This window comes from Oncorhynchus nerka, linkage group LG10 (genome assembly GCF_034236695.1).
Source record: "Oncorhynchus nerka isolate Pitt River linkage group LG10, Oner_Uvic_2.0, whole genome shotgun sequence".
Taxonomy (NCBI): Eukaryota; Metazoa; Chordata; class Actinopteri; order Salmoniformes; family Salmonidae; genus Oncorhynchus; species Oncorhynchus nerka.
In genome coordinates, this window is record NC_088405.1 from 37,736,020 (window position 1) to 37,761,173 (window position 25,154).

Consider the following 25,154-nt stretch of genomic DNA (forward strand, 5'->3'; position numbering starts at 1 on the left):
GTCTTAACCTTAACAGGTTGAGCATCTTGCCATGTCCTTTTTTCCTGTTGTCGCTGCCAGTTTGGAAGACTTTGTTAGGCCTCTAGAAGTGCAAGTGATATAAAACACCAAATATGAAATAATATGCTGTCATGTGTAAATACTTTACCTAGCAGCCAACCTGCTTGCACCAATCCCTTGTAGTTACAGTAAAACACTGTGAAATTACAAGCCCCTCCCCTCGATACATTTCATTCATCCATTCCAATTACGGTAGCATTATAAAAAATAAAAAGTATAATACAGTACATTTTATGGTATTGTACTGTGTGTCATTACACAGTACTTGCTTCGATACCATCTTTATATTACAGTAGATGTACTGTATTACCACCGAGCTGCCTGTAAACTACTGTCAAATTCAAGGTAACCTCTTTACAGTGTAACTACTGTCAAAATTAGAAATATATAACTATTTCAGCAAGACATTGCATTGTTGATGCAATGGTAGCCTCCGTGAGAGTATACAAGCACAGCCAGCGCAGGCCCATATTTATGGATTAAGGAATTAAAATAATGATTTCTTAAATGTGGTAGTACCAAATACTATAGACAGATAAAATAATCAAAAAATCCAATCTGTTTGTCATTCAGTTTTAAATTAAAACGGAATGTTTTGTTATGTGATGGCAATGAAAACTGCAGAAACGTGTTTTGAAAACGGAGTAAAATGTATTGTCGAATAAAATGGTCACAGCCAATATAAGTTTACGGTTCCTCACAAAATGAGAAAACTATTTCAATTGATGAAAGTATTTTCAAGAAACATTTTTTTAAAAATGAGAAATAACCAAAAATGCCCGTAGTTGCAAAATTACGCATAAAAAAAGCATATACACAATATGAAAGTGAAAGTCAGCGGATTTGTCGCAAACCGACCTCATTTGCACATCTGACAAGTAGCTAGGCTTTGCGTTTCCTCGAGGGCAGGAGTTGTTGCGAGCGAGTCGACTACCGGCTATATAAGCGCATACAAGATGCTGCTCATCAGTCATCTATTTAGTTGTTGGTGTGCCTTCTCAAGACTTCGATTCTGCCCCCACACATTCATTTATAAAGTGTTCGTTTATTTGCAGCACTGCTTTTGCCCTTTTGGTTTACCGTTGCTGTTTTCGAGAATGCAGGCTCACTTTGATCATCTTTGAACTCTGAATAACTGTGGATTCGTCGCTTTGGTCCAAAATAGGTTATTTCATACAAAATGCGGATATCAAAGATCTGAAGTTCAACCTACTCAATGACAAGTGTCTATTAAAGATTTCAAGCGATGGCTGTTGATCCAGTCATTTTTTTCAAACGAATGTTTTTTTACGCGCGACTCTGAGGATGAGAGTCCAAATTAAGTTGTGAAAATGAGACATATGGACCACATAATCTCAGACCCTTTACATAACCCCCAAGTGCAATATTAATATTACTCTAAGGTCGCGTGCAATTATTTGGACATGGACAATGGATACTTTAAGAATTGCAGTAAATGGTGTTTCTTATACCGAGGCATCAGAGATCTACAAACCACATGCTGATCCGTTCACTGGTCCAATAACAAATCTTGCACCTTGGAATTTCGCAGTTTTGGCTATCTTGATGTTTGTTATAACATCTCTGTCTCTCTTTGAAAATTTCACTGTTATGTTGGCCACTTATAAGTTCAAACAACTGAGACAGCCCTTAAATTATATCATAGTTAATTTATCTCTCGCTGACTTCCTTGTGTCACTCACCGGTGGAACCATAAGTTTTCTAACTAACGCCAAAGGGTATTTTTTCCTTGGAAATTGGGCTTGCGTTTTGGAAGGTTTCGCTGTCACCTATTTCGGTAAGTTCAGCATGGTTCATGGTTATGTATCTGAATAAATTGGATGCTGGGGTAATTTCACACTTACTGTAGGTGTCAGTGTTGGAGCTGTTTAGTTTCCAAAATGTTGCAAAAAGAATAACATTTGAAAGTCAAAGACTTGATTGACTGTTTATTTGTTAGATTGGTTTCTTAGACAGTTTTTTTTAAGACAACCGAAAAGAGGCCATCCATCATTTGTAGTGCATTTCGCAGTTCTTTTAAAAGCATTGTGTTGCGGTGAAAAATGTACCTAAAACTTATGGCAAAATGACAAACAGATGTGGATCGTGTGACAACATTATCCAATTTAGGAAACACACACATTTTTTTGTTGCACAACATACATAGCCTTATAGTCAACAGTGAAAACACTTTGTTGCTGGGAAAGTAGGCTACAGTAGCTACTCATTACATCAGAAGGCAGTAATCTGTTTAGTATGACGCCTTAATCCATTTGTTTTTGAGCTGGTTTGTATGTAAGACATGCTGAGAGAGGTGAGGCCCCTGGAGAGAGTATGTCACAAACGCAGTAGTGGGTTATTTCCCTGCTGGTCCGAGTATTTAGACTTCAGAGAACATGCTGCCTGCCCAGTTTCATATGTCTTTGGGGATTAGTGTGTATTAGTTGATCATGATGGAATAGAATCGAGATAGACTATACACAAGTTGCCGATCTGATCCAACAGGACAAACAGTTGTCAGTCATAGTTAAAAACAATTGTGATCCTCATTGAGAAAATCCCAGCTGGACATTTTTGGGGTCAAAGTAGGTTCTGTAAATGCACACAGCTGTATGAATGATTAACATAGTTGTATCCAATTTTCTAATAAATCAAAGTGATTGTAGATACCTTTGTAGCATTCTCAGACAATTATTTGAACCAAAAGGCAGTAGGGCAATACTTTATAACAAGTATACCTGTGTAATATCACTGTCATTACACTAGTAACAGCATTGCATTAACATTCGCATATTATTAGTATAGCAATGGAGTTGAGCAGTTTTCATAATTACACAAAAGGAATAGGGGCTGCTCCTTATTTCACGTGTGACCCAAATAGCACTTATTTGGGTCCTTTATATGCTTTTCCACAACAACAATTCGGAGAGACTGTAGTACATAAGCAAACCTTTGAGAGTGAATTATACTGTAATTAAGTACAGCTTTTTCACTCTATTAAGGAGGCAGCCTAATGTACCTTTACTGCATCATTAGTCTATTTGAGGTAAGTGTACCTCAATATGTACCTCTTACATGGATTATATATATCCTGCAAATTGCTGTAGCTATACCCTAAGTGCTGTCACATTTGCATAACTCTTGCTGAGACTGTAACTCAAAATCCTATTGTGGTTGGAATCATAGTGCTCTGCCTATTATCTGACATTGTCACAATGCTATGTGAATATCATGTACATGCACTCTTTGAAAAAGGAGCTACCTAGAACCATAAAGTGTTCTTCCGCTGTCCCTGTGGTAGAACTGAACCCTTTTGGTTCCAGCTAGAACCTTAACACCGAAGGGTTATTTGAGGGTTCTTCCTGGAACGAAAAAGTGCTCTATCTGGAATCAGACAGGGTTATCCTACAGGAACAGCCTAAAATCCTTTTAGGGTTCTAGTTAGCCCTTTTTCTTTAATTTTCCATGCATTTCACTGTTAGCTTCTATATTTCAAAGGGAGCACTCAATCCTGTTGATAAACTTGTACATTTGACTCTATGTTCCACAATAAAACATATTTGAAACAGTATTTACCCTTCATAATACCCTTTTTTCAGGGATTGTGGCTATGTGGTCCCTGGCGGTCCTGTCCTTTGAGCGCTACTTTGTGATCTGCCGGCCTCTGGGGAATGTCCGTCTGAGGGGGAAGCATGCAGCGCTGGGCCTGCTGTTCGTCTGGACCTTCTCCTTCATCTGGACTATCCCTCCTGTGTTCGGCTGGTGCAGCTACACCGTCAGTAAGATCGGCACCACCTGCGAGCCCAATTGGTGAGAGGCAACAGAGAGAGCAGAGGGCACACATCCTATAGTAAACATACTGTGGATGTACAGCAACATCAACCTCCTGTTTGTATCATACACACACTTAGGTACACACGGGTCATTCTTGAATAGCATTGGGATTTTCGAATTGCAGTGGCATTTGGGCATGGCAAAAATGGTTGTGTGAACTACAGATATCCCCTTTAAAGGAATAGTTAACATTGTCATAATATGACTGGGCCATGTAGAAAATGGTGGAAATGTAATTCAAATGTTTATAATCTACTTTCCTCTGACCTCAGGTATTCCAACAACATTTGGAATCACACCTACATCATCACCTTCTTTGTGACCTGCTTCATAATGCCCTTGGGGGTGATCATCTACTGCTATGGGAAGCTCCTACAGAAGCTGAGGAAGGTCAGTATCCATGTATAGAATACTGGCACTACTGGCAGAGGATGCAACTGGACCAAAGTAGTCCTTGGTTGACTAGCAAGCACATGCTTGGGAATATTTTTTTGTAATTGTCTTGTCATTATGTCCTTTAAATAAACTTACATGACAGACTTTATAGCTCAATAACCTAAGCTGTTTGTTGTCACGTCAATCCTCAGGTGTCCCATGGCAGGCTGGGTAATGCCAAGAAACCGGAGCGCCAGGTGAGCCGCATGGTGGTGGTGATGATCGTCGCTTACCTGGTGGGCTGGACACCCTACGCAGCCTTCTCCATCATTGTCACAGCCTGTCCCACCATCTACCTGGACCCCAGACTGGCTGCTGCGCCCGCTTTCTTCTCCAAGACGGCCGCAGTCTACAACCCAGTCATCTACGTCTTCATGAACAAACAGGTATCTCACTCTTTACCCCCTGAACGCATGGCTACTTATGACATTCTCTGAGTTGTTAATTACATTGAAGGCTTACACCATATGGAACTGTGATATTGCTGTTATTATTGTTGTCCAAGGTTTTAGACAACCATTCCCAGGTGTACTGTGAATAAGGCCAGGATACAATCAGATCAACAGTAACATAGTTTGTGATGGCTTTTGTTTCGGTGGTGTCGGAGGTGTAACTGTGTTAGAGCTGTCATATCCACAAGCTGCTCCTGGCATTACATATCACGGACATGCCATTGGATGCACTGAATTGCATTAGTAGAAATCCCATGCAGCTACATTGCAAAATTTGAAGACTGGAATTGTAAGGGATTTCCTCCTCCTCTTCCGAAGAGGAGAGGCGAAAAGGATCAGAGGACCAATATGCGGCGTGGTAAGTGTCCATGGTTCTTTTAATATGTAAATGTACACATGAACAACTGAATACAAAAACATGAAACCCCAAAACAGTCCTATCTGGTGCAAACACAGAGACAGGAACAATCACCCACAAACACACAGTGAAACCCAGGCTACCTAAGTATGATTCTCAATCAGAGACAACTAATGACACCTGCCTCTGATTGAGAACCATACTAGGCCGAAACATAGAAATACCCAAATCATAGAAAAACAAACATAGACTGCCCACCCCAACTCACACCCTGACCATACTAAATAATGACAAAAAAAAGGATATAAAGGTCAGAACGTGACAGGAATGTGTGATATAATCTACACCTCGGTCAGGCTTCTATAAATCCCTGTTATTGGTATCGTTATTTCTATGTAGCCTACACTTTCTCATTCTGAACATCTAACACGGGTTGGATTTAAGGACAGGTGTGGTTTCATGACAATTACCACAAGAGCAGCCAATTACCGATTTGACAGCTCTAACGCAATTACACCGCTGACACCGCCTAAACAAAAGCAATGATAAATGATGCATTTGTTGGCTAACATGGTTTACTGCTGATCTGATTTAATACTGGCCTGTTGCTTATGAATTCTCTGAATTCTGCAATATGAATGGAAATACAATTTGGCAGTTTTCAGGAGGAAAAATGCCCACCAGTTCTCTGCCAGGTTGTGGCAAGTCTCACTCAACTGACACAGAGCTGAGAGGCATCATCAATTGTTAGTCCTGGGATGAATGCCTTTGAGGAAAACTCAGCTGACAGTTCTTTTTTGTTTGTTTTTGGGTGTTAGCCTGTCCTTAAATAATGTATGGTGTATGAATAAATGACGTGAAATATAGAATGTAGAACTGTCCATGTTGGCTGGCTGCTTTAAAAATGCATCAGCTCCTCGATCCGCAGGGAGGTGACAGTTTTTTTTGCAATTACCAAAAGATATTCTGCACATTGAGAATGGGATATGCGTTAAACAATGTATTATTCCTATTATCCTGAGTGGCGCAGCGGTCTAAGGCACTGCATCTCAGTGCTCGAGGCGTCGCTACAGACCCTGGTTTGATTCCAGGCAGTATCACAAACGGCCATGATTAGGAGTCCCGTCGAGCGGCGTAAAAATTGGCCCAGCGTCGTCCGGTTTAGGGTTTGGCCGGGGTAGTCCGTCATTGTAAATAAGAATTTGTTCTTAACTGACTTGCCTAGTTAAATAAAGGTTAAACAAAAAATATATATATATATTATTATCAGGGGTTCTTGATTTCTCTCTGCTCATTTAAAGAGAGATATACAGAGTATTCAGACCCATTGACTTTTTCCACAATTTGTTACACTACAGCCTATTTATAAAAACAACATTTTACTCATCAATCTACACACAGTACACCATAATGTCATAGCCATTTTGTTATGCAAATGTATTCAATTTAAAAAAAAACATTTACATAAGTATTCAGTCCCTATACTCAGTACTTTGTTGAAGCACCTCTGGCAGTGATTAGAGCCTTGAGTCTTCTTGGGTACACACTTGTATTTGGGGAGTTTTTCCCATTCTTCTCTCCAGATCCTCTCAAACTCTGTCAGGTTAGATGGGGAGCGTCACTGCACAGCTATCTCCAGAGATGTTAAATCGGGTTCAAGTCCGGGCTCTGGCTGGGCCACTCAAGGATATTCAGAAACTGGTCCGAAGCAACTCCTGTGTTGTCTTGGCTGTGTGCTTAGGGTCATTGTCCTGAAACTTTGCCTCAGTCTGTGGTCCTGAGCACTCTGGAGCAGGTTTTCATCAAGGATCTCTCTGTACTTTGCTCCGTTCATCTTTCCCTCGATCCTGACTGGTCTCCCAGTCCCTGCCGCTGAAAAACATCCCCAAAGCATGATGCTGCCACCACTATGCTTCACCGTAGGGATGGTGGAAGGTTTCCTCAAGACATGACCCTTAACATTCAGGTCAAAGAGTTCAATCTTGGTTTCATCAAACTAGAGAATCTTGTTTCTCATGGTCTGAGAGTCATTTGGGCTGGCATGTGCCTTTTACTGAGGAGGTGCTTCCGTCTGGTGGAGTGCTGCAGACATGGTTGTCCTTCTGGAAGGTTCTCCCGCCCTCATATTGCCAACAAGTGCTCAGCATATGTGGGAACTCCTTCAAGACTGTTGGAAAATCATTCCAGGTGAAGCTTGTTGAGAGAATGCCAAGAGTGTTCAAAGCTGTCATCAAGGCAAAGGGTGGCTATTCAAAGAATCTCAAATATAAAATATATTTGGATTTGTTTAACACTTTTTTGGTTACTACATTATTCCATATGTGTTATTTCATAGTTTTGATGTCTTCAGTATTTTTCTACAATGTAGAAAATAGTACAAATAAAGAAAACCCCTTGGATGAGTAGGTGTTCTAAAACTTTTGACCGGTAGTGTGTGTAAATAAGTCATTTCTGTTTTCATTTATTTTTTAAATACATTTGCACAAGTTTAAAAAATCTTCTTTTTTTTTTCGCTTTGTCATTATTGCTGTAACGTAACGAAATTTAGAAAAAGTTAAGGTGTCTGAAAACTTTCCAAGTGCGCTGTAGATTTAGATTTACACAAAGCCACAATGAATTTGGTCAATGAAAGGCATTAAATAACACATTTTTCCTTTTTTTATACCAAATCTATATTTTTGATGTAAATGGATGTTACAAAGTCTCATGCGCATGCTTTCTCGTTCCCATTGTGGTGATACTGTTGGTTTCTCAGGACTGATGGCTTCTATGACAACCAAAATAAATAGTATTCTCTCTGATATATGGGCATTTATTCTTGTTTTCTGCGTGCCCTCATGTTGCCAAAGGAGCCTGAGGATGTCAATCACTGTGGTGGGGTACGTTTTTCAAAACCAAGGAAAATCACAAAAATAGTATCTAAAAACTTCAATAACATGCTGTTTACATAACATTTTTGATTTGGTAAAAAAAAAAAATGAACATATGTACGTACTTGGTTGAATGTCCTGTATAGTATACTGTATTGGTCAGGGAGATTTTGGTCACCCGGTGGGTGCTTGAATTCTGCCGGTCCATCTGACTGGCTGCTCCACTTTAGATCTGTCCTGTAAATAGGTCACTGTATTTATAAAAGAGCAGGGGATGTGAATAAATATAAATAAGGACAGCTAGCAGGCAGATCCTGGCATCAACATACCTCAGATGTAGGACAGTTGGAAAAGCCAACTGACCTTAAGCAATGGGGTCTGTGTGGAAGTTACACAATAGTGTCAGAGAGACATAGGAGGCTTCCTACAATGGATGACTTCTGTACAGTAAAGCAGATTTATACCATAGACAGGTTCAAAGTATATCATACACAGGTCACAGCAAGGTCAAGGGGGAACGTTCTACCATTATCCTTTGATATTTCTTAAAAGAACGAGCTTTGATCTTACAAGGTCAGTCCCACAAAATACAAATGGGGAACCACAGTCCCCAAAGATCACAGTTGTCAGGCAGAAGTTTTTGATTAATAATTGAGCAAATTAAGTTTTGTCTGTGGATGTGTGATGAAAGGTTGGCATGCCATAGTCTCTCTCTTGTGCCATATCAAATCAAATTTGATATTTGAACATTTTTCTTTGTCACGTGCCAAATACAACAGGTGTAGAAATGCTTACGTACAAGCCCTTAACCAACAATGCAGTTAGGAAAAATAAGTGTGATGTTAAAATAGAGAAGTAAAATATATATATTTTTAAATAACAGTAGCGAGGCTATATACAGGGGTTACCTTTACAGAGTCAATGTGCGGGGGCACAGGGTAGTCGAGGTAATTGAGGTAATATGTACATGTAGGTAGAGTTAAAGTGACTATGCATAGATAGTAAACAGGAAGTAAAAGAGGGGGGGGGGACAATGCAAATAGTCTGGCTAGCCATTTGACTAGCTGTTCTGGAGTCTTATGGCTTGGGGGTAGAAGCTTTCGGTGCGGTAGCAGAGAGAACATTCTATGACTATGGTGGCTAGAGTCTTTGACAATTTTTAGGGCCTTCCTCTGACACCGACTGGTGTAGAGGTCCTGGATGGCATGGAGCTTGGCCCCAGTGATGTACTGGGTCGTATGCATTACCCTCTGTAGTGCCTTGCGGTCGGAGGCTGAGTAGTTGCCATACCAGGTAGTGATGCAACCAGTCAGGATGCTTTCGATGGTGCAGCTGTATAACTTTTTGAGGATCTGAGGACCCATGCTAAATCTTTTAAGTCTTCTGAGGGGGAGTAGGTTTTGTCGTGCCCTCTTCATGACAGTCTTGGTGTGCTTGGATCATGTCAGTTTATTGGTTATGGGGACACCAAGGAACTTGAAGCTCTCAACCTGCTCCACTACAGCCCCGTCGATGAGAATGAGGGCCTGCTTGGTCCTCCTTTTCCTGTAGTCCACAATCATCTCCTTTGTCTTGGTCAAGTTGAGGGAGAGGTTGTTATCCTGGCACCACACGGCCAGGTCTCTGACCTCCTCCCTATAGGCTGTCTCATCATTGTCAGTGATCAGGACTACCACTGTTGTGTCATCGGATAACTTCATGATAGTGTTGGAGTCATGCCTAGCCATGCAGTCGTGAGTAAACCGGGAGTACAGGAGGGGACTGAGTACCCCTGAGGGGCCCCCGTGTTGAGGATCAGCACGGCGGATGGGTTGTTACCTACCCTTACCACCTGGGGGCGGCCCATCAGCAAGTCCAGGATCCAGTTGCAGAGAGAGGTGTTTAGTCCCAGGGTCCTTAGCTTAGTGATGAGCTTAGAGAGCACTATGGGGTTGAACGCTGATATGGAGTCAATGAATAGCATTCTCACATAGGTGTTCCTTTTGTCTGGGTGGGAAAGGGCTTTGTGGAGTGCAATAGAGATTGCAACATTTGTGGATCTGTTGGGGCAGTATGCAAATTGGAGTGGGTCTAGGGTTTCTGGGATAATGGTGTTGTTGTGAGCCATGACCAGCCTTTCAAAGCACTTCATAGCTACAGATGTGAGTGCTACGGGTTGGTAGTCATTTAGGCAGGTTACCTTGGTGTTCTTGGGCACAGGGACTATGGTGGTCTGCTTGATATATATTGGTATTACAGACCCAGTTAAGGAGAGGTTGAAAATGTCAGTGAAGACACTTGCCAGTTGGTCAGCACATGCTCAGAGTACAAGTCCTGGTGATCCGTCTGGCCCTGCAGCCTTGTGAATGTTGACCTGTTTAAAGGTCTTACTCACATGGGCTACGGAGAGTGTGATCACACAGTCATCTGGAACAGCTGATGCTCTCATGCATGCTTCAGTGTTGCTTGCCTCAAAGCGAGCTGAGAAGTAATTTAGCTCATCTGGTAGGCTCATATTATTGGGAAGCTCACGGCTGTCCTTCCCTTAGTAGTCTGTAATAGTTTGCAAGCCCTGCCACATCCGACGAGTGTCGGAGCCGGTGTAGTACGATTCAATATTAGTCCTGTATTGACACTTTACCTGTTTGATGGTTCGTCAGAGGGCATAGCAGGATTTCCTATAATCTTCCGGGTTAGAGTCCTGCTCCTTGAAAGCGGCACCTCAGTGCGGATCTTGCCTGTAATCCATGGCTTCTGGTTGGGGTATGAATGTACAATCACTGTGGGGATGACGTCATTGATGCACTTATTTATGACTGATGCGGTGTACTTCTCAATGCCATCGGAAGAATCCCAGAACATGTTCCAGTCTGTGCAGGCAAAACAGTCTTGTAGCTTAGCATCTGCGTAATCTGACCAGTTCTTTATTGACCGAATCACTGGTACTTCCAACTTTAGTTTTTGCTTGTAAGCAGGAATGAGGAGGATAGAATTATGGTCAGATTTGTCAAATGGAGGGCGAAGGACAGCCTTGTATGTGTCTCTCTGTGTGGAGTAAAGGTGGTCTAGAGTTTTTTGTTCCCCTCTGGTTGCACATTTAACATGCTGGTAGAAATGAGGTAAAACGGATTTAAGTTTCCCTGCATTGAAATCCCCGGACACTAGGAGCGCCACCTCTGGATGAGCGTTTTCATCAAATCAAATGTATTTATATAGGCCTTCTTACATCAGCTGATATCTCAAAGTGCTGTTCAGAAACCCAGCCTAAAACCCCAAACAGCAAGCAATGCAGGTGTAGAAGCACGGTGGTTAGGAAAAACTCCCTAGAAAGGCCAAAACTTAGGAAGAAACCTAGAGAGGAACCAGGCTATGAGGGGTGGCCAGTCCTCTTCTGGCTGTGCCGGGTGGAGATAACAGAACATGGCCAAGATGTTCAAATGTTCATAAATGACCAGCATGGTCAAATAATAATAATCACAGTAGTTGTCGAGGGTGCAACAGGTCAGCACCTCAGGAGTAAATGTCAGTTGGCTTTTCATAGCCGATCATTAAGTTGTATCTCTACCGCCCCTGCTGTCTCTAGAAAGTTGAAAACAGCAGGTCTGGGACAGGTAGCACGTCCAGTGAACAAGTCAGGGTTCCACAGCCGCAGGCAGAACAGTTGAAACTGGAGCAGCGGCACAACCCAGGGGGGGGGGGGGGGGGGGGGGGGGCAACTCAGTGCAGTAGCTGCTTGTGTGCAGTGAATGTTTGCTTATGTTTGCTTATGGCCGTATACAGCTCATTTAGTGCGGTCTTAGGGCCAGCATCGGTTTATGGTTGTAAATAGACAGCTACGAAGAATACAGATAAACTCTCCTGATAAATAGTGGGGTAATAGCTTATCTTGAGATACTCTACCTCAGGCGAGCAAAACCTCAAGACTTCCTTACTATTAGATTTCGTGCCCCTTGTCTTACCGGAGGTGGCTGTTCTATCTTGCCGATGCAGCGTAAAACCCACCAGCTGTATGTTATTCATGTTGTCGTTCAGCCACGACTTGGTGAAACATAAGATATTACAGTATTTCATTGTTGAACATATTTGATCGTAGTTCTATTTTGTTATCCAATTATTGTACGTTGGCTAATAGGACTGATGGTAAAGGCAGATTACTCACTCGCCGACGGATCCTTACAAGGCACCCCAACCTACCTCCCCGATATCTCGGTCTCTTTCTCCTTCGTATGATGGGGATGAGGGCCTTGTTGGGTGTCTGAAGTAAATCCTTTGTGTCCGACTCTTTAAAAAAAAAAATCTTCTTCCAGTACGAGGTGACTAATCGCTGTCCTGATATGTAGAAGCTCTTTTCGGTCATAAGAAATGGTGGTAGAAACATATACAAAATAAGTTATATGGCATCTTGGGACTGTAATCTACCCAGTCCTACAGAGGAGCACGTACACATGATTTAAGCATTGTGAAGCCTGAAGATAATTAACATTTGGGAATGACTTGATTGACAGGCCTGCTACTAAAGTAGTGCATTATCAAGGAGCATCCCTTTCTCTTCCTCCTCTCTCCCATCTCTCTCTTTCTAAGCTGATTGGGGTGTGCTTTGTTCGGCCCTGGCTCTGCGAGTTTGGAGGTGTAATTCTGACTGTTGCACGAAGACTCGTGAGCCTTGTTGTGAAGGCTATTATAGTAGGTTAGAGAGAAAGAGAAAGTTACTAGAGAGAGACATATAGATCTTTATTTGGTCCCAGCACAAAATTCACTGTACACAAGCAGCTACTGCACTGAGAAAGGGATCGTTGCAGAGGAATGCTTGACGCAGTACACTCTTCTAGCATTACATCATGTGGTACTCATGTCCCTGGCCATACAGTGGCTTGCGAAAATATTCACACCTCTTGGCATTTTTCCTATTTTGTTGCCTTACAACCTGGAATAAAAATGTTTTTTTGGGAGGTTTGTATCATTTGATTTACACTACATGCATACCACTTTGAAGAAGCAAAATATTATTTTAGAGTACCTTCTTCCATATGTTTAGGGAGTCTCCCACATGCCTTTTGGCGAACACCAAACATGTTTGCTTATTTGTTTCTGGCCACTCTTCCTTAAAGCCCAGTTCTGTGGAGTGTACGGCTTAAAATGGTCCTATGGACAGATACTCCAGTCTCCGCTGTGGAGCTTTGCAGCTCCTTCAGGGTTATTTTTTGTCTCTTTGTTGCCTCTCTGATTAATGCCCTCCTTGCCTGGTCTGTGAGTTTTGGTGGGCGGCCCTCTCTTGGCAGGTTTGTTGTGGTGCCATATTCTTTCCATTTTTTAATAATGGATTTAATGGTGCTCCGTGAGATGTTCAAAGTCTCTGATATTTTTTTCATAACCCAACCCTGATCTGTACTTCTCCACAACTTTGTCCCTGACCTGTTTGGAGAGCTCCTTGGTCTTCATGATGCTGCTTGCTTGGTGGTGCCATTTGCTTAGTGGTGTTGCTGACTCTGGGGCCTTTCAGAACAGGTGTGTATATATACTGAGATCATGTGACAGATCATGTGACACTTAGGTTGCACACAGTTGGACTTAATTTAACTAATTATATGACTTCTGAAGGTAATTTGTTGCACCAGATCTTATTTAGGGGCTTCATAGCAAAGGGGGTGATTACATATGCACGCACCACTTTTCCGTTTTAAAATTTTTGAAACAAGTTATTTTTTTCATTTCACTTCACCAATTTGGACTGTTTTGTGTATGTCCATTACATGAAATCCAAATAAAAATTACAGGTTGTAAAAGCAACAAAATAGGAAAAACACCAAGGGGGATGAATACTTTTGCAAGGCACTATATGTGGCAAGATGAAAAACCATTTTTTAGGAGAATGCCAGTACATCCTGCTCTGTACCATAATACTACTAAATGGCATATTATTATGAATATTAGTAATAATAATATATGCCATTTACCAGAAGCTTTTATCCAAAACAAGAATCATCATGCATACATTTTACATGGGTGGTCCCAAGAATCAAACCCACTATTCTGATATTGCAAGTGCCATGCTCTACCAACTGAGCTATACAGACCCACTGTACCACTCAACAAAGCTCTTCTGACACACAATCCTGCTGTCTATGTCCAGTGCACAGAAATATGGGAATTGAAAGGTGTTCTCCATTTAGCTGAGTGGTGTGAAATGTTATGATGTTTGCCTTCTTCATTTTGGAAAACCATCTAGCCTCCAGAATAGCCTTTCAATGGGACAGAAAAGGTGTTGCTGACATTATTTTGCTCAAGCCATTCATAGTTCCATTAAGTTGACACATTTATGACCTTATGCTTGGTATGACACATACTGTGCCATAGTTGCTTTCTTGTTGGTCTATTTTGGAACATCAAGCGAACACATTTGTCAAACAAACACTCAAATGTATTCTCTGCTAAAGCCTTAAAAATGTCAAGGTCAGTGGACAAAACACTGCGAATCTAAAGTGAACATCCATTTGAGAATAGGCCAGGATCCAATCCGATCGTGGGTTGTAGTCAATGCAACTTTTAAAGGCAATGTTCCCATGTTCGCAGAGATTGCTTTCACTGCAAAGGCAGCATCCCACTGGGCAAAAACTGGTTGAATCAATGATGTGATGACGTTGAATCAACATTGAAAACTGATTGGATTTGCAACAAGTAATCAACGTAAGGGCATTTTGTCTTTTTTTTCACCCAACTTTTATCATAAATCCAATGACATGGTGATTGTTTTATAAAATGTATTTCACGTTGAATTTACATCAGCTGAAAACTCAACCAAATGTAAATCATAACTAGAAGTTGAACTGACGTCTGTTCCCAGTGGGATATGTCGTCTCAATGTGAAATTCCCTTTTAAAAGCAGCATTGTCTACAACCCGCGATTGAATTGAAAACCCGGCTATAGTGTTTATTTTCAGCAGCCTTTGGGAAAGTAAAGAAGTGAGAAGCATTAGCTTGGACTTTATGTTGAAATGGAAACTTCAATAGTGGCACAGGTCATGCTTGAATTTGCTGGGGGGCGATGCATTGAGGGTTTTCCTGGAATCTGCTTTCGGGACAGAAAAAGCTTGCAAAAAAAGGTCAGTCACGTAACAGTTTTATCTGAAAGGTAATGTGGAAACAAGTAATGATTCAGAGCTTTTTAGAGGTTTTTTTCTCCCACCCTTTTAGACACAATTGGCATGCCATTGATGTGTTTTCTTCAGCAGGAGGATGGTGGTCAGTACTCCATCCTATCTGTCTTTTAAACAAATAGCAAAAAACCAATGGCAGTGTTGTAATATGTGCTGAACATCTCTTGATAAGTATGATGCATATCTCCTACCTGCACAGCCATGTAACTGTCTACCGCTTATCTGCTTCTTTTTATGAGGAGCTACAGTATCCTGCCCGTTCAGATATCACACTGCAAGGCAATAAGTGACTATCACCTTATCACCTGGGTACTGTTCATAAGGCACTAATCAGAAGCCTACATGTTAAGAAACAATGAAGGTGCTTTAAGAACTTGTCCAAAAATAACATTTATTTCATTCCTGTTTAAAAATGTTTTATCCCCTTCTTACTGAAGGAACACTGGCTTTCTGACATTTTCTTTTCAATTGGCTGTTCTAATGCCCTTTGACCTTTGTCCAGTTCAGGAAGTGTCTGATCCAGCTCTTTACCGGCAAGCCTGCGCCAGAGAACATGAACGCAACATCGCAGCGACCGGGAATGACGGGGGAGAGCTGCACGGGGGGCGAGATGTCAGCCATCACCGCCCGCATCCCGGTCTGCGGCAATGCTCAGCCTAAGAATGAGGAGGAGTCCCCGAGCGAGTGCAGCTCCGTCGCCCAGCTACCGATCCCAGAGAACAAAGTCTGTCCCATGTAGGCCAACAGAAGACTCCCCTCCCCCCCACCTCCAGTCCTCACTGCCTTTCCATCCTCCCTTTCCATTCTTATACAGATGCATCTTCTCTTACTCACAAACTTCTTGTGATAATTGTTAGTTTAAAGATGCCAGCTGTAACCACAAAAGGTTTTCTGGTTAACTTTGTATGTATTAGTAAAAATAGAGGAAACTTGTCCGAAACCAGAGCACAAAAGAGGGACATAATACTTTAATGTACGGCAAGCAGACAGACTACCCTGACTGCCTCTCTCTGCTGGCTTTCATCTGAGCCTAAGCAGGGTCAGGCCTGATTGATGTCTAGGTAGGAGACCAGATGCTGTTGGAAGTGGTGTTAGAGGGCCAGTGAGAGGCATTCCTCCCGCCTCAATTACCTTAGGCTGTGATGGGGACACTGCCACCCAAAGGGTGCCCTTAAACCAAGGTCCTGACTCTTATACAATCATGGCCACCTAATCCTCCCGTTAGCCCTCTCTCCACTACAATACAAGATTCTTTCAGCACGAAAAATGCTAATTCTTTAAGTCCCCTCCATCATTACTTATCATTATTATGACAAGAACATTAAATGGTTGTTGACAGTGATTAAATATGAACAATTCAGCAAGCTAGAAATTGTGGCTGTAGATGTCCTATTTGCTTGTCGGATTCCCTCCCACTTTACTCGAGTCGTGAGTTATTTTTGTTCTGGTAGGCCTAATTGTCATCAGCTACCTAACAGTTTGTTGTATTAGAGGGGGTCCGTACACACTCAGCTTGTACAACTGATGTACTCTTTGTTGTATCACAACTGCTGTGCCAAATGCGCTGCACATCAGTTGTACAACTCGAGTGTTGCACCACCTGCATTATCACCGTTGTCAGAGGGGGCAGGTGTCGAGTCCTACTCTTACCCAGAAAAGCCAGACTTAGAAGATGAGAGCTGGCTACCGTCAGAATGCTTTAATCTGTAGCTCTTTTCCCCTTTGAAGCCCCTGTGATGGCAACTGCTGAGAGGGTATTGCTTTCTATGTTTCTGTACATTTTTCTTTCTCTTCTTGAGCAGATTCGATGGCGAAGTTTCCATTCAAAACAAAGACAGTCAATGAGGCTTGGTGCAGCTGGCCCCCTGCTGGCTCTGCTGGGACACTGAGGGACTGTATATTTATGATGAGTCCACAAAAAAATCCTTTCTTTCTTCAACACACTGTGACTGTACATTGTATGTCGAGAAATAATGTATATGGGACTCTGTGAAGGGGTCCAGTGAATCCGAGTAGCTCTGCTCATCATTAGCGCCGATAAATACTGTAGCAATGTACACAAAAGCGTTGTACATTGAGGATCACATCACAAAGCATGGGTCTACAGTCAGCAATATTGTAGCACAAGATACTGTAACACTTGACTTTAGAACTGGTTACAGTAGATGTAGTAATACGTTTCAGGTGTATTCAAACTTATGTAAATGTATCTTGACAATGTCTCTTGTTCACCATTCTGTGCAGCACCATCATTGAATAAGTTGAACAGTAATAATAGTAATGTGATAATATCCATAATAATATGTGATAATATCCATTTGCCGGGTACAGCAGAGACCCTGATCATATTGCATGAGTCAGTCTCAACAAATACATACATGTACAAATTCATCTCACATTGCCACACTTCATGGTCTTGTTCACTGGCCTATTGGAACGAATGTAACAAAGCCAGAAAATGAAGGTTTGTATGAATAAGGGTTGAGTCTCCACAAGGATAGTAAAACCAAAACACACACACACACACAAATACACACACACAAACTGTAGGACTATACACGTTGCACACACAAAAGCAATATGACAATGTTCCGTTTTTTGAGGATACATGAGCAGGTAGTAGGGGTGGTAACCTTGCCTTCGAGAATACAGGGAGAGGAACATTTTTAAGAACACATCAGAGATTTGGACAGGAATCAGACTGCTAAAGCAGTCCAAATGTGGACGAATAAGTATAATTGATATATTTTTCTCATTTTTGCCCGGACTATCATGCACCTCCGACAGTGTTTGTTGTAATTGTACTTACAGTGCCACGTTGAGAATTGTTCTGCTGTGTTTTTAGTGTAACTATTTCGTCATGAGTTGCAGGTCATGCATGCTAGTTGTTAGAAAAACTAATGTCTGTACTGGATTAAAATATATTTTTTAAAAGCAATTATTCTGTGGTGATGATGTCTGGGTGTCTGAATCATGACGTACAAAACCATTGGAGAACAGGGCAAACTCAGCAAGCATTAGCATCTGTGAGATGACATAACGTGGTACATCCACAGGCTATACAAGGAAAACGGTTGACTATTAAGATTATATCTTTTTAAAAGGAGTTTTCTGGGTTTCTGAATCAACGTGAATGATACCATTGTAAAGGAAAGCACATATAACATAGCACATCCACAGACATTACAAGGATAACATTAGATAAGATAGTCTTAATCCCGTCTCAATTTTTAATTCTCAGAGAAAAGCAGTTCCATAGTGTCTATTCTTTTCTATTCTTTCTTTTCCATACACTATCACAGTCAATTTTCAATCTGGGTTTGTGTTGATATATACATTTCTCCATGCATGTATCAGTGAGCCAATCCCACCCTTATTAGCCCAGGTTGCATTGTACCAGATATTATGGAAAGTATGGGATGTCACAAGGTCCCATTACTTCCTTCATTATGACTATATTACAGAGCGTGTCCCCTGCACCATATTGTATTTATGCTTTAACTTGACAGTGGACTATTGCTGTGGATTAAATTGGCCTGTATAGCCATCAGGTACACCTGGGTCGCATTAGACCTTGATGAATTCGATTCACTAAAAGGGTAGAGAGAGACAATGAGAGAGAGACAGAGAGAGTGAGAGGCCTCCCTCCTCCTCTCCCCCCCCTTCACTCCTGCACCATGTCTCCCTCTCAGCTCTTACCTCTCATAAGTTTCTGTGAACCAGAGGAGAGGGGAGCGACTGCCGTGGTCAACATGTCACTTTCAATCTGCCAATTGTTCAACGGGACTTGGTCTCTCTTTCACCTCCCCACTGCTGTTCACCAGAAGCACAGCAACACATGTGGGATCAAATGAAGTGTAAATTCCCCGCAAAAAGTATTATAACAACTAGTCCTCATGCCACAACTATTATTGATTTAGAATGAGAATGAATGCTAGACTTGTGATCCCTTATTTAGTATTGATTCATTCAACACAACTGCTTGGACAAATGTTGCTTTCAGAAAGACATTTAACATTCGGACAATGTTCTAGGTCAGATGATAGAAGCTGTGTAGTGGGAGGAGGTGACATACAGTGACACAGAAGATCAATACGTGATGTTAGAGAAAAATAACAACGTCCATACATACTTTAATTTTTTATTTAACCTTTATTTAACCAGGTAGGCTAGTTGAGAACAAGTTCTCATTTACAACTGCGACCTGGCCAAGATAAAGCAAAGCAGTGCGACACAAACAACCACACAAAGTTACACATGGGATTAACAAACATACAGTCAATAACACAATTGGTGAAAAAAGCCTATATACAGTGTGTGCAAATGAGGTAAGATAAGGGAGGTAAGGCAATAAATAGGCCATAGTGGTGAAATAATTACAATTGAGCAATTAATCACTGGAGTGATACAGTAGATGTGCAGAAGATGAATGTGCAAGTAGAGATGCTGGGGTGCAAATGAGAAGAAAAAATATACTGAGGCATGATTGACCACACCATTACATTAGACACCGATTTTGATTCTGTTTCTATTATTATAGTCCCTTACCATTTTGTACTTACACAAATGGGGTTAGCAATAGCTTAAACATGATCCAGACAGACAAGAGGCGGGTTCGTCAACAATGCTGTTGATATCTATGGTGTGTTTCTTTTGTCTGCCATGGACATATGCGGTCAATGATGCAGCAAAACGAAACAAGCCCCTTGTTCGACTCTCATTTAATAATTCACCGATGGATCTTTTTTTAAGTGACCTTTTCCATAAATAATCAGAGCAGTCTGCACTCTCATCCAGTCCAAACGCTGACAGGTGCTGTCCATCACCCCCGTCTGTTTATCGTGTCGAGGTGCGGTAAGGCTCAGGGTGATGGACAAATAGCACTGATGGACCAGCTGAATCTCAGTGTGGACATCAGTCATCTTTTGAAAATAACGCCGATCACACACACACACCATGTAGGTTCCTCACAGAGAATACAGGTCACCTCTTCCTAATCATGTCCCGACTCTGTCCTTTTGAGATTGTCACAGTTGCTAGATCTATATAGGGTGAGCGGAGAAACTTAGCCTAGAATAAACTAGCCAACAAGCTGTAAACTCAGAACTTGTTGGTCAGAACACTGTCCGAGTTTTCACTGCGTTAGGTGCTAGCCTGAGACCACCACTGAACCATACTAATTGATTATTCTCTCAAGCTACACGTCTGTCTGTCCTCTGAGCAGCCATGCTCTTTCACTCTATAGCTGGCTGTAGCCTACTGTATATAGTGACAGCAAAGAGTCAGGGTGAAGACCTGTTGGTGGAGTGTTGTTGGTTAACACCAAACCGGTGCTCCTGGCACCTAGCTACAACCATACCATGTTCAAAGACACATACAGTACATATTTTGTCTTACCTATTCAGCCTCTGAATGGCACACATACACAACCCATGTCTCAATTGTCTTAAGGCTTTAAAATCATTCTTTAACCTGTCTCCTCCCCTTTATCTAAACTGATTGAAATGGATCTAACAAGTGGCATTAATATGGGATCTGGGGTCTATTATGGAAAGAGCAGGTGTTCTTAATGTTTTGTACACACAGTGTATGTTTTTTAAATTAAATAACAGTTAGATGAAACAGAACATGTATTATTTGTCATGTTCTTCATATTTTACAGTGTTTTTATATGGTGTCAAAGTCAAGGGACTGCATTTTACCACCACCATTCAAGAATGACCCAGGAGCAATGCTCATTTCCTGTCAGTGTTCCTTTAAATTTGGGTGGTTGTCTTGGTAAAAAAAAATGCATCCAGACAGAGGTCACATATGAAGGATTGGGTTTGTATCAGGATACAGATCCACATGTTGAGGTGGTAAAATCATCAGATTCCATATGTTTTTTTGCTGTTTACTCATTAGGGAAAATATTAGACAGGATACCAGATACGCAAATAACTGGCAAAATATCTGATTTGAGCTGCCTATGTAAACACAGCCTCTTTCATGTGTACATTTCTTACTAAATTTTGGCGTATTCTAGGATATGCATGGCAACAAATGTGACTCACCACCTTGATTCTGTCTTATGTAGCAAAATTCGAAATTGTGTTTTTTTCTACATTGGATCAACGTAGAGGTACAAACTTGTATATCATAATGCATTGTTGAGGAACAATGGGAAAGTTGTTAAACTTGTAACACACTTTTGAGAAAATGGCCTTGGAATGTTTTGTTATCTAGTGAAGAGCTCTTCTTTGTCTACACCCAATCAGCACCGTTCACACCCTCTTAAGCTTTAGCCCCACCCATCTTGTTTCACCCTCGGAGCGTTTAGCTCTGGCCGATGACTTGTTGACCCATGGATAACACGAAAACAGCGTAACCAACTCTGCTGAAAACAATTTCATTACACTTCTTTGCAGACGTTTACTGACACTGGCCATATTCAACTCATGATGTACACTTTAGCTTAAGACATGTAGCTAGCTTAGTAAACAATGAACATAGCTAGGCAAACAACATGTAAGATCACACACAATTGGACAAGATGTCAGCTAACAAGCCAGCCAGCTAACATTAGCTAGTTAAACAACAATGAACATAGTGGCAAATCATGTCATTACTACACTGTATGAATACCCTGGGAGCTAACCATCCAGGTTCAATGTTAGCTAGCTAACATCAGGCTCTAACTAGCGAAGCAAACAGTTGTAGGATACAACTAAAACTGTCAGCTAGGGAGCCAGCCAGCTAACGTTAGCTAGTAAAACAACAATGAACATTGTGCCAAATCTTGTCGTTACTACACTGCATGAAAATGCTGGGAGCTGACCATCCAGGTTCTTTAGGGAAACCTGTTTCAGTCTTCCAGAGATTTGAGACTGGGATGGAGGTTCACCTTCCAGCAGGGCAATAACCCTAAGCATACTGCCAAAGCAACACTTGAGTGGTTTATGGGGAAACATTTAAATGTCTTGGAATGGCCTAGTCAAAGCCCAGAACTAAATCCAATTGAGAATCTGTGGTATGACTTAAAGATTGCTGTACACCAGCGGAACCCATCCAACTTGAAGGAGCTGGAGCAGTTTTGCTTTGAAGAATGGGCATAAATCCCAGTGGCTAGATGTGCCAAGCTTATAGAGACATACCCCAAGAGACTTGCAGCTGGAATTGCTGCAGTAGGTGGCTCTTCAGAGTATTGAATTTGGGGGGGTGAATAGTTATGTCCGCTCAGATTTTCAGTTTTTTTGTCTTATTTCTTGTTTGTTTCACAATATAATATATTTTGCTTCCTCAAAGTCGTAGGCATGTTGTGTAAATCAAATGATACTAACCCCACAAAAATCTACTTTAATTCCAGGTCAAAAAAATAGGAAAAATGCCAAGGGGAGTGAATACTTTCGCAAGCCACTGTATAACAGTTTACACTGAACATTTGCCAAAAACAGATTTACTGGAAGAACTGTGCAAATGCAAAGTTTGCTAACAGAATTCCAGTAAAATGTCCCTGTTTTTTGTGACCACTTTTTCCAAAAACTCTGTTAATTACTGTTTCTTCTCCTAATGAAAAATTCTAAGATGCAGGAAGAATAGGGTGTCAGCTATAACATGACACCTTGACATTTATCTATGACATCATAACCCTAACCTTTTTTGGTTATTGAACTACAGTAAGTGAAAATGATTTACACCTGTGACACGCCCTGACCTTAGAGATCCTTTTAATTCTCTATTTTGGTTTGGTCAGGGTGTGACTAGTGTGGGCAATCTAGTTTTCCTATTTCTTTGTTCGGCCTGGTATGGTTCCCAATCAGAGGCAGCTGTCTATTGTTGTCTCTGATTGGGGATCATACTTAGGCAGCCTTTTTTCCACCTTAGTTTGTGGGATCTTGATTTTGTATAGTTGCTGTGTAGCCTGCAGAACTTTACGTTGGTTTTGTATTTTCTTTTTTTTCTGTGTTCATTTTAATAAAAGTAAGACGTTCGCCTAACACGCTGCACCTTGGTCTCCTCATTCAAATGAGCGTAACAACCTGGGAACAGAATAACAGTAACAAAATGTCATCATGGGTCCCTGATCTGTACTACACATAAATGCATAATTGTGGATATGAATGTCATCCTCTTCATGTTGATTTATTCTAAATATACACAACATGTGAAGTGTTGGTCCCATGTTTCATGAGCTGAAATAAAAGATCCCAGAAATGTTCCAAACACAAAAAGCTTATTCCTCTAAAATGTATGTTGTGCACAAATTAGTATACATCCTGTTAGTAAGCATTTATCATTTGCCAAGATAATCCATCCACCAAACAGGTGTTGCATATAAAGATAAAACAGCATGGTCACTACACAGGTGCACCTTGTGCTGGGGACAATAAAAGGCCATTCTAAAATGTGCAGTTTTGTCACGCAACAAAATGCCACAGATGTTTCAAGTTTTGAAGGGATGGTGCAATTGGCATGTACGTCCAACAGGCCTAACAACCGCAGAGCACGTGTAACCACAAAAGCCCAGGACCTCCATATCCGGTTCTTCACCTGCGGGATCATCTGAGAACAGCCACTCGGACAACTGATGAATCTCGGTTTGCAAAACGAAAGAATTTCTGCACAAAATGTCATAAACCGTCTCAGGGAAGCTCATCTGTGTGCTCGATTGCCACTGGCACACTGGAGAAGTGTGCTCTTCACGGATTAATCCCGGTTTCAACTGTACCGGGCAGATAGTAGACAGCGTGCATGGCGTCATGTGGGCGAGCGGTTTGCTGATGTCAACATTGTGAACAGAGTACCTCATGGTGGTGGTGGGGTTTTGGTATGGGCAGGCATAAACAACCAAAAAATTGCATTTTATCGATGGCTATTTAAATTCACAGAATTTAAATAGAAACGTATAACATTCTTCCAACAGAATTCTCTCCTTGACCTTGAGTTGGTAGAGCTTTGTTGTGTCTCAAATATGTTTCATCAGTTATTTCAATGTTACGTTCCTCCTCCCATTTCTGTTTAAAATATTAATCTAACTGCATTGTCCAATTTACAGTAGCTATTACAGTTAAATAATATCATGCTATTGTTTGAGGAGAGTGCAAAGTTATGAACTTGAAAATGTATCAATAAACCAATTAGGCACATTTGGGCAGACTTGATACAACATTTTGAACATAAATACTATTTCTAATGTGTTATATGCTCCTACATCAATTGCCAAAATATATGAGAGTGATCCACCCTTGATAGCCCGCATTCTCTCCAACAAGGGTGTAGGGAGCCAGTCTGTTTTGATTTCAGTTTAGGTGTTATGAAGAAATGTATAACATTCTTCCAACAGAATTCTCTCCGTGACCTTGAGTTGGTGGAGCTTTGTTGTGTCTCAAATATGTTTCATCAGTTATTTCAATGTTACGTTCCTCCTCCCATTTCTGTTTAATATAGTTTGTAGTTTGTTTATTTGAGGATTGAATACCCAAGTAAAGATTTTAAATTGTTTTTTTGTTACTCCCTAAGTTGTATGTGTTAGTGAATACTTGGATACATTTTTGAGGTGCTCGCGGGTCAATCACTTTTATCTCCCTTAAAACTTCTTTGGAATAGAGGGCAGCATTTTCACTTTTTGATGAATAGCGTGCCCAGAGTAAACTCCCTCCTACTCAGTCCCAGATGCTAATATATGCATATTATTATTAGTATTGGATAGAAAACACTGAAGTTTCTAAAACTGTTTAAATGATGTCTGTGAGTACAACAGAACTCATATGGCAGGCAAAAACCGGAGGAAAAAATCCAAAAAGGAAGTGGGAAATCTGAGGTTTGTAGTTTCTGTACTCAGCCCCTATGGGATTCACAGTGGCATATGGGTTATTTTGCACTTTCGAAGGCTTCCACTAGATGTCAACTGTCTTTAGAACGTTGTTTCAGGCTTCTACAGTGAAGGGGGGCCGGATGAGAGCTGATTGACTAAGGGGTCTGGCAGCAGCCCCGTTCTCAGTCATGTGCATTTCACATGAGAGGTAGCTCTCGT

At 41.3% G+C, this 25,154-nt stretch overlaps 1 protein-coding gene across 1 annotated transcript; it reads left to right on the top strand.

The window, feature by feature from the left end:
* Window positions 1-1,063: 1,063 nt before the first annotated feature.
* Window positions 1,064-18,080, top strand: LOC115135268 (vertebrate ancient opsin). Its single transcript, XM_029669760.2, has 5 exons — window positions 1,064-1,858; window positions 3,660-3,870; window positions 4,167-4,284; window positions 4,482-4,715; window positions 15,645-18,080. The coding sequence occupies exons 1-5, from the start codon at window positions 1,492-1,494 to the stop codon at window positions 15,879-15,881; spliced, it is 1,167 nt and encodes a 388-aa protein (XP_029525620.2). The 5' UTR covers window positions 1,064-1,491; the 3' UTR covers window positions 15,882-18,080.
* The last annotated feature ends 7,074 nt before the right edge of the window (window positions 18,081-25,154 follow it).

Bases quoted from the DNA above. Each gene is read 5' to 3' on its own strand.
- LOC115135268 (XM_029669760.2), top strand. From the start codon at position 1,492: ATGGATACTTTAAGAATTGCAGTAAATGGTGTTTCTTATACCGAGGCA. The intron at 3,871-4,166 runs GTGAGAGGCAAC...CTCTGACCTCAG, and splicing joins ACCACCTGCGAGCCCAATTG to GTATTCCAACAACATTTGGA. The intron at 4,285-4,481 runs GTCAGTATCCAT...GTCAATCCTCAG, and splicing joins TCCTACAGAAGCTGAGGAAG to GTGTCCCATGGCAGGCTGGG.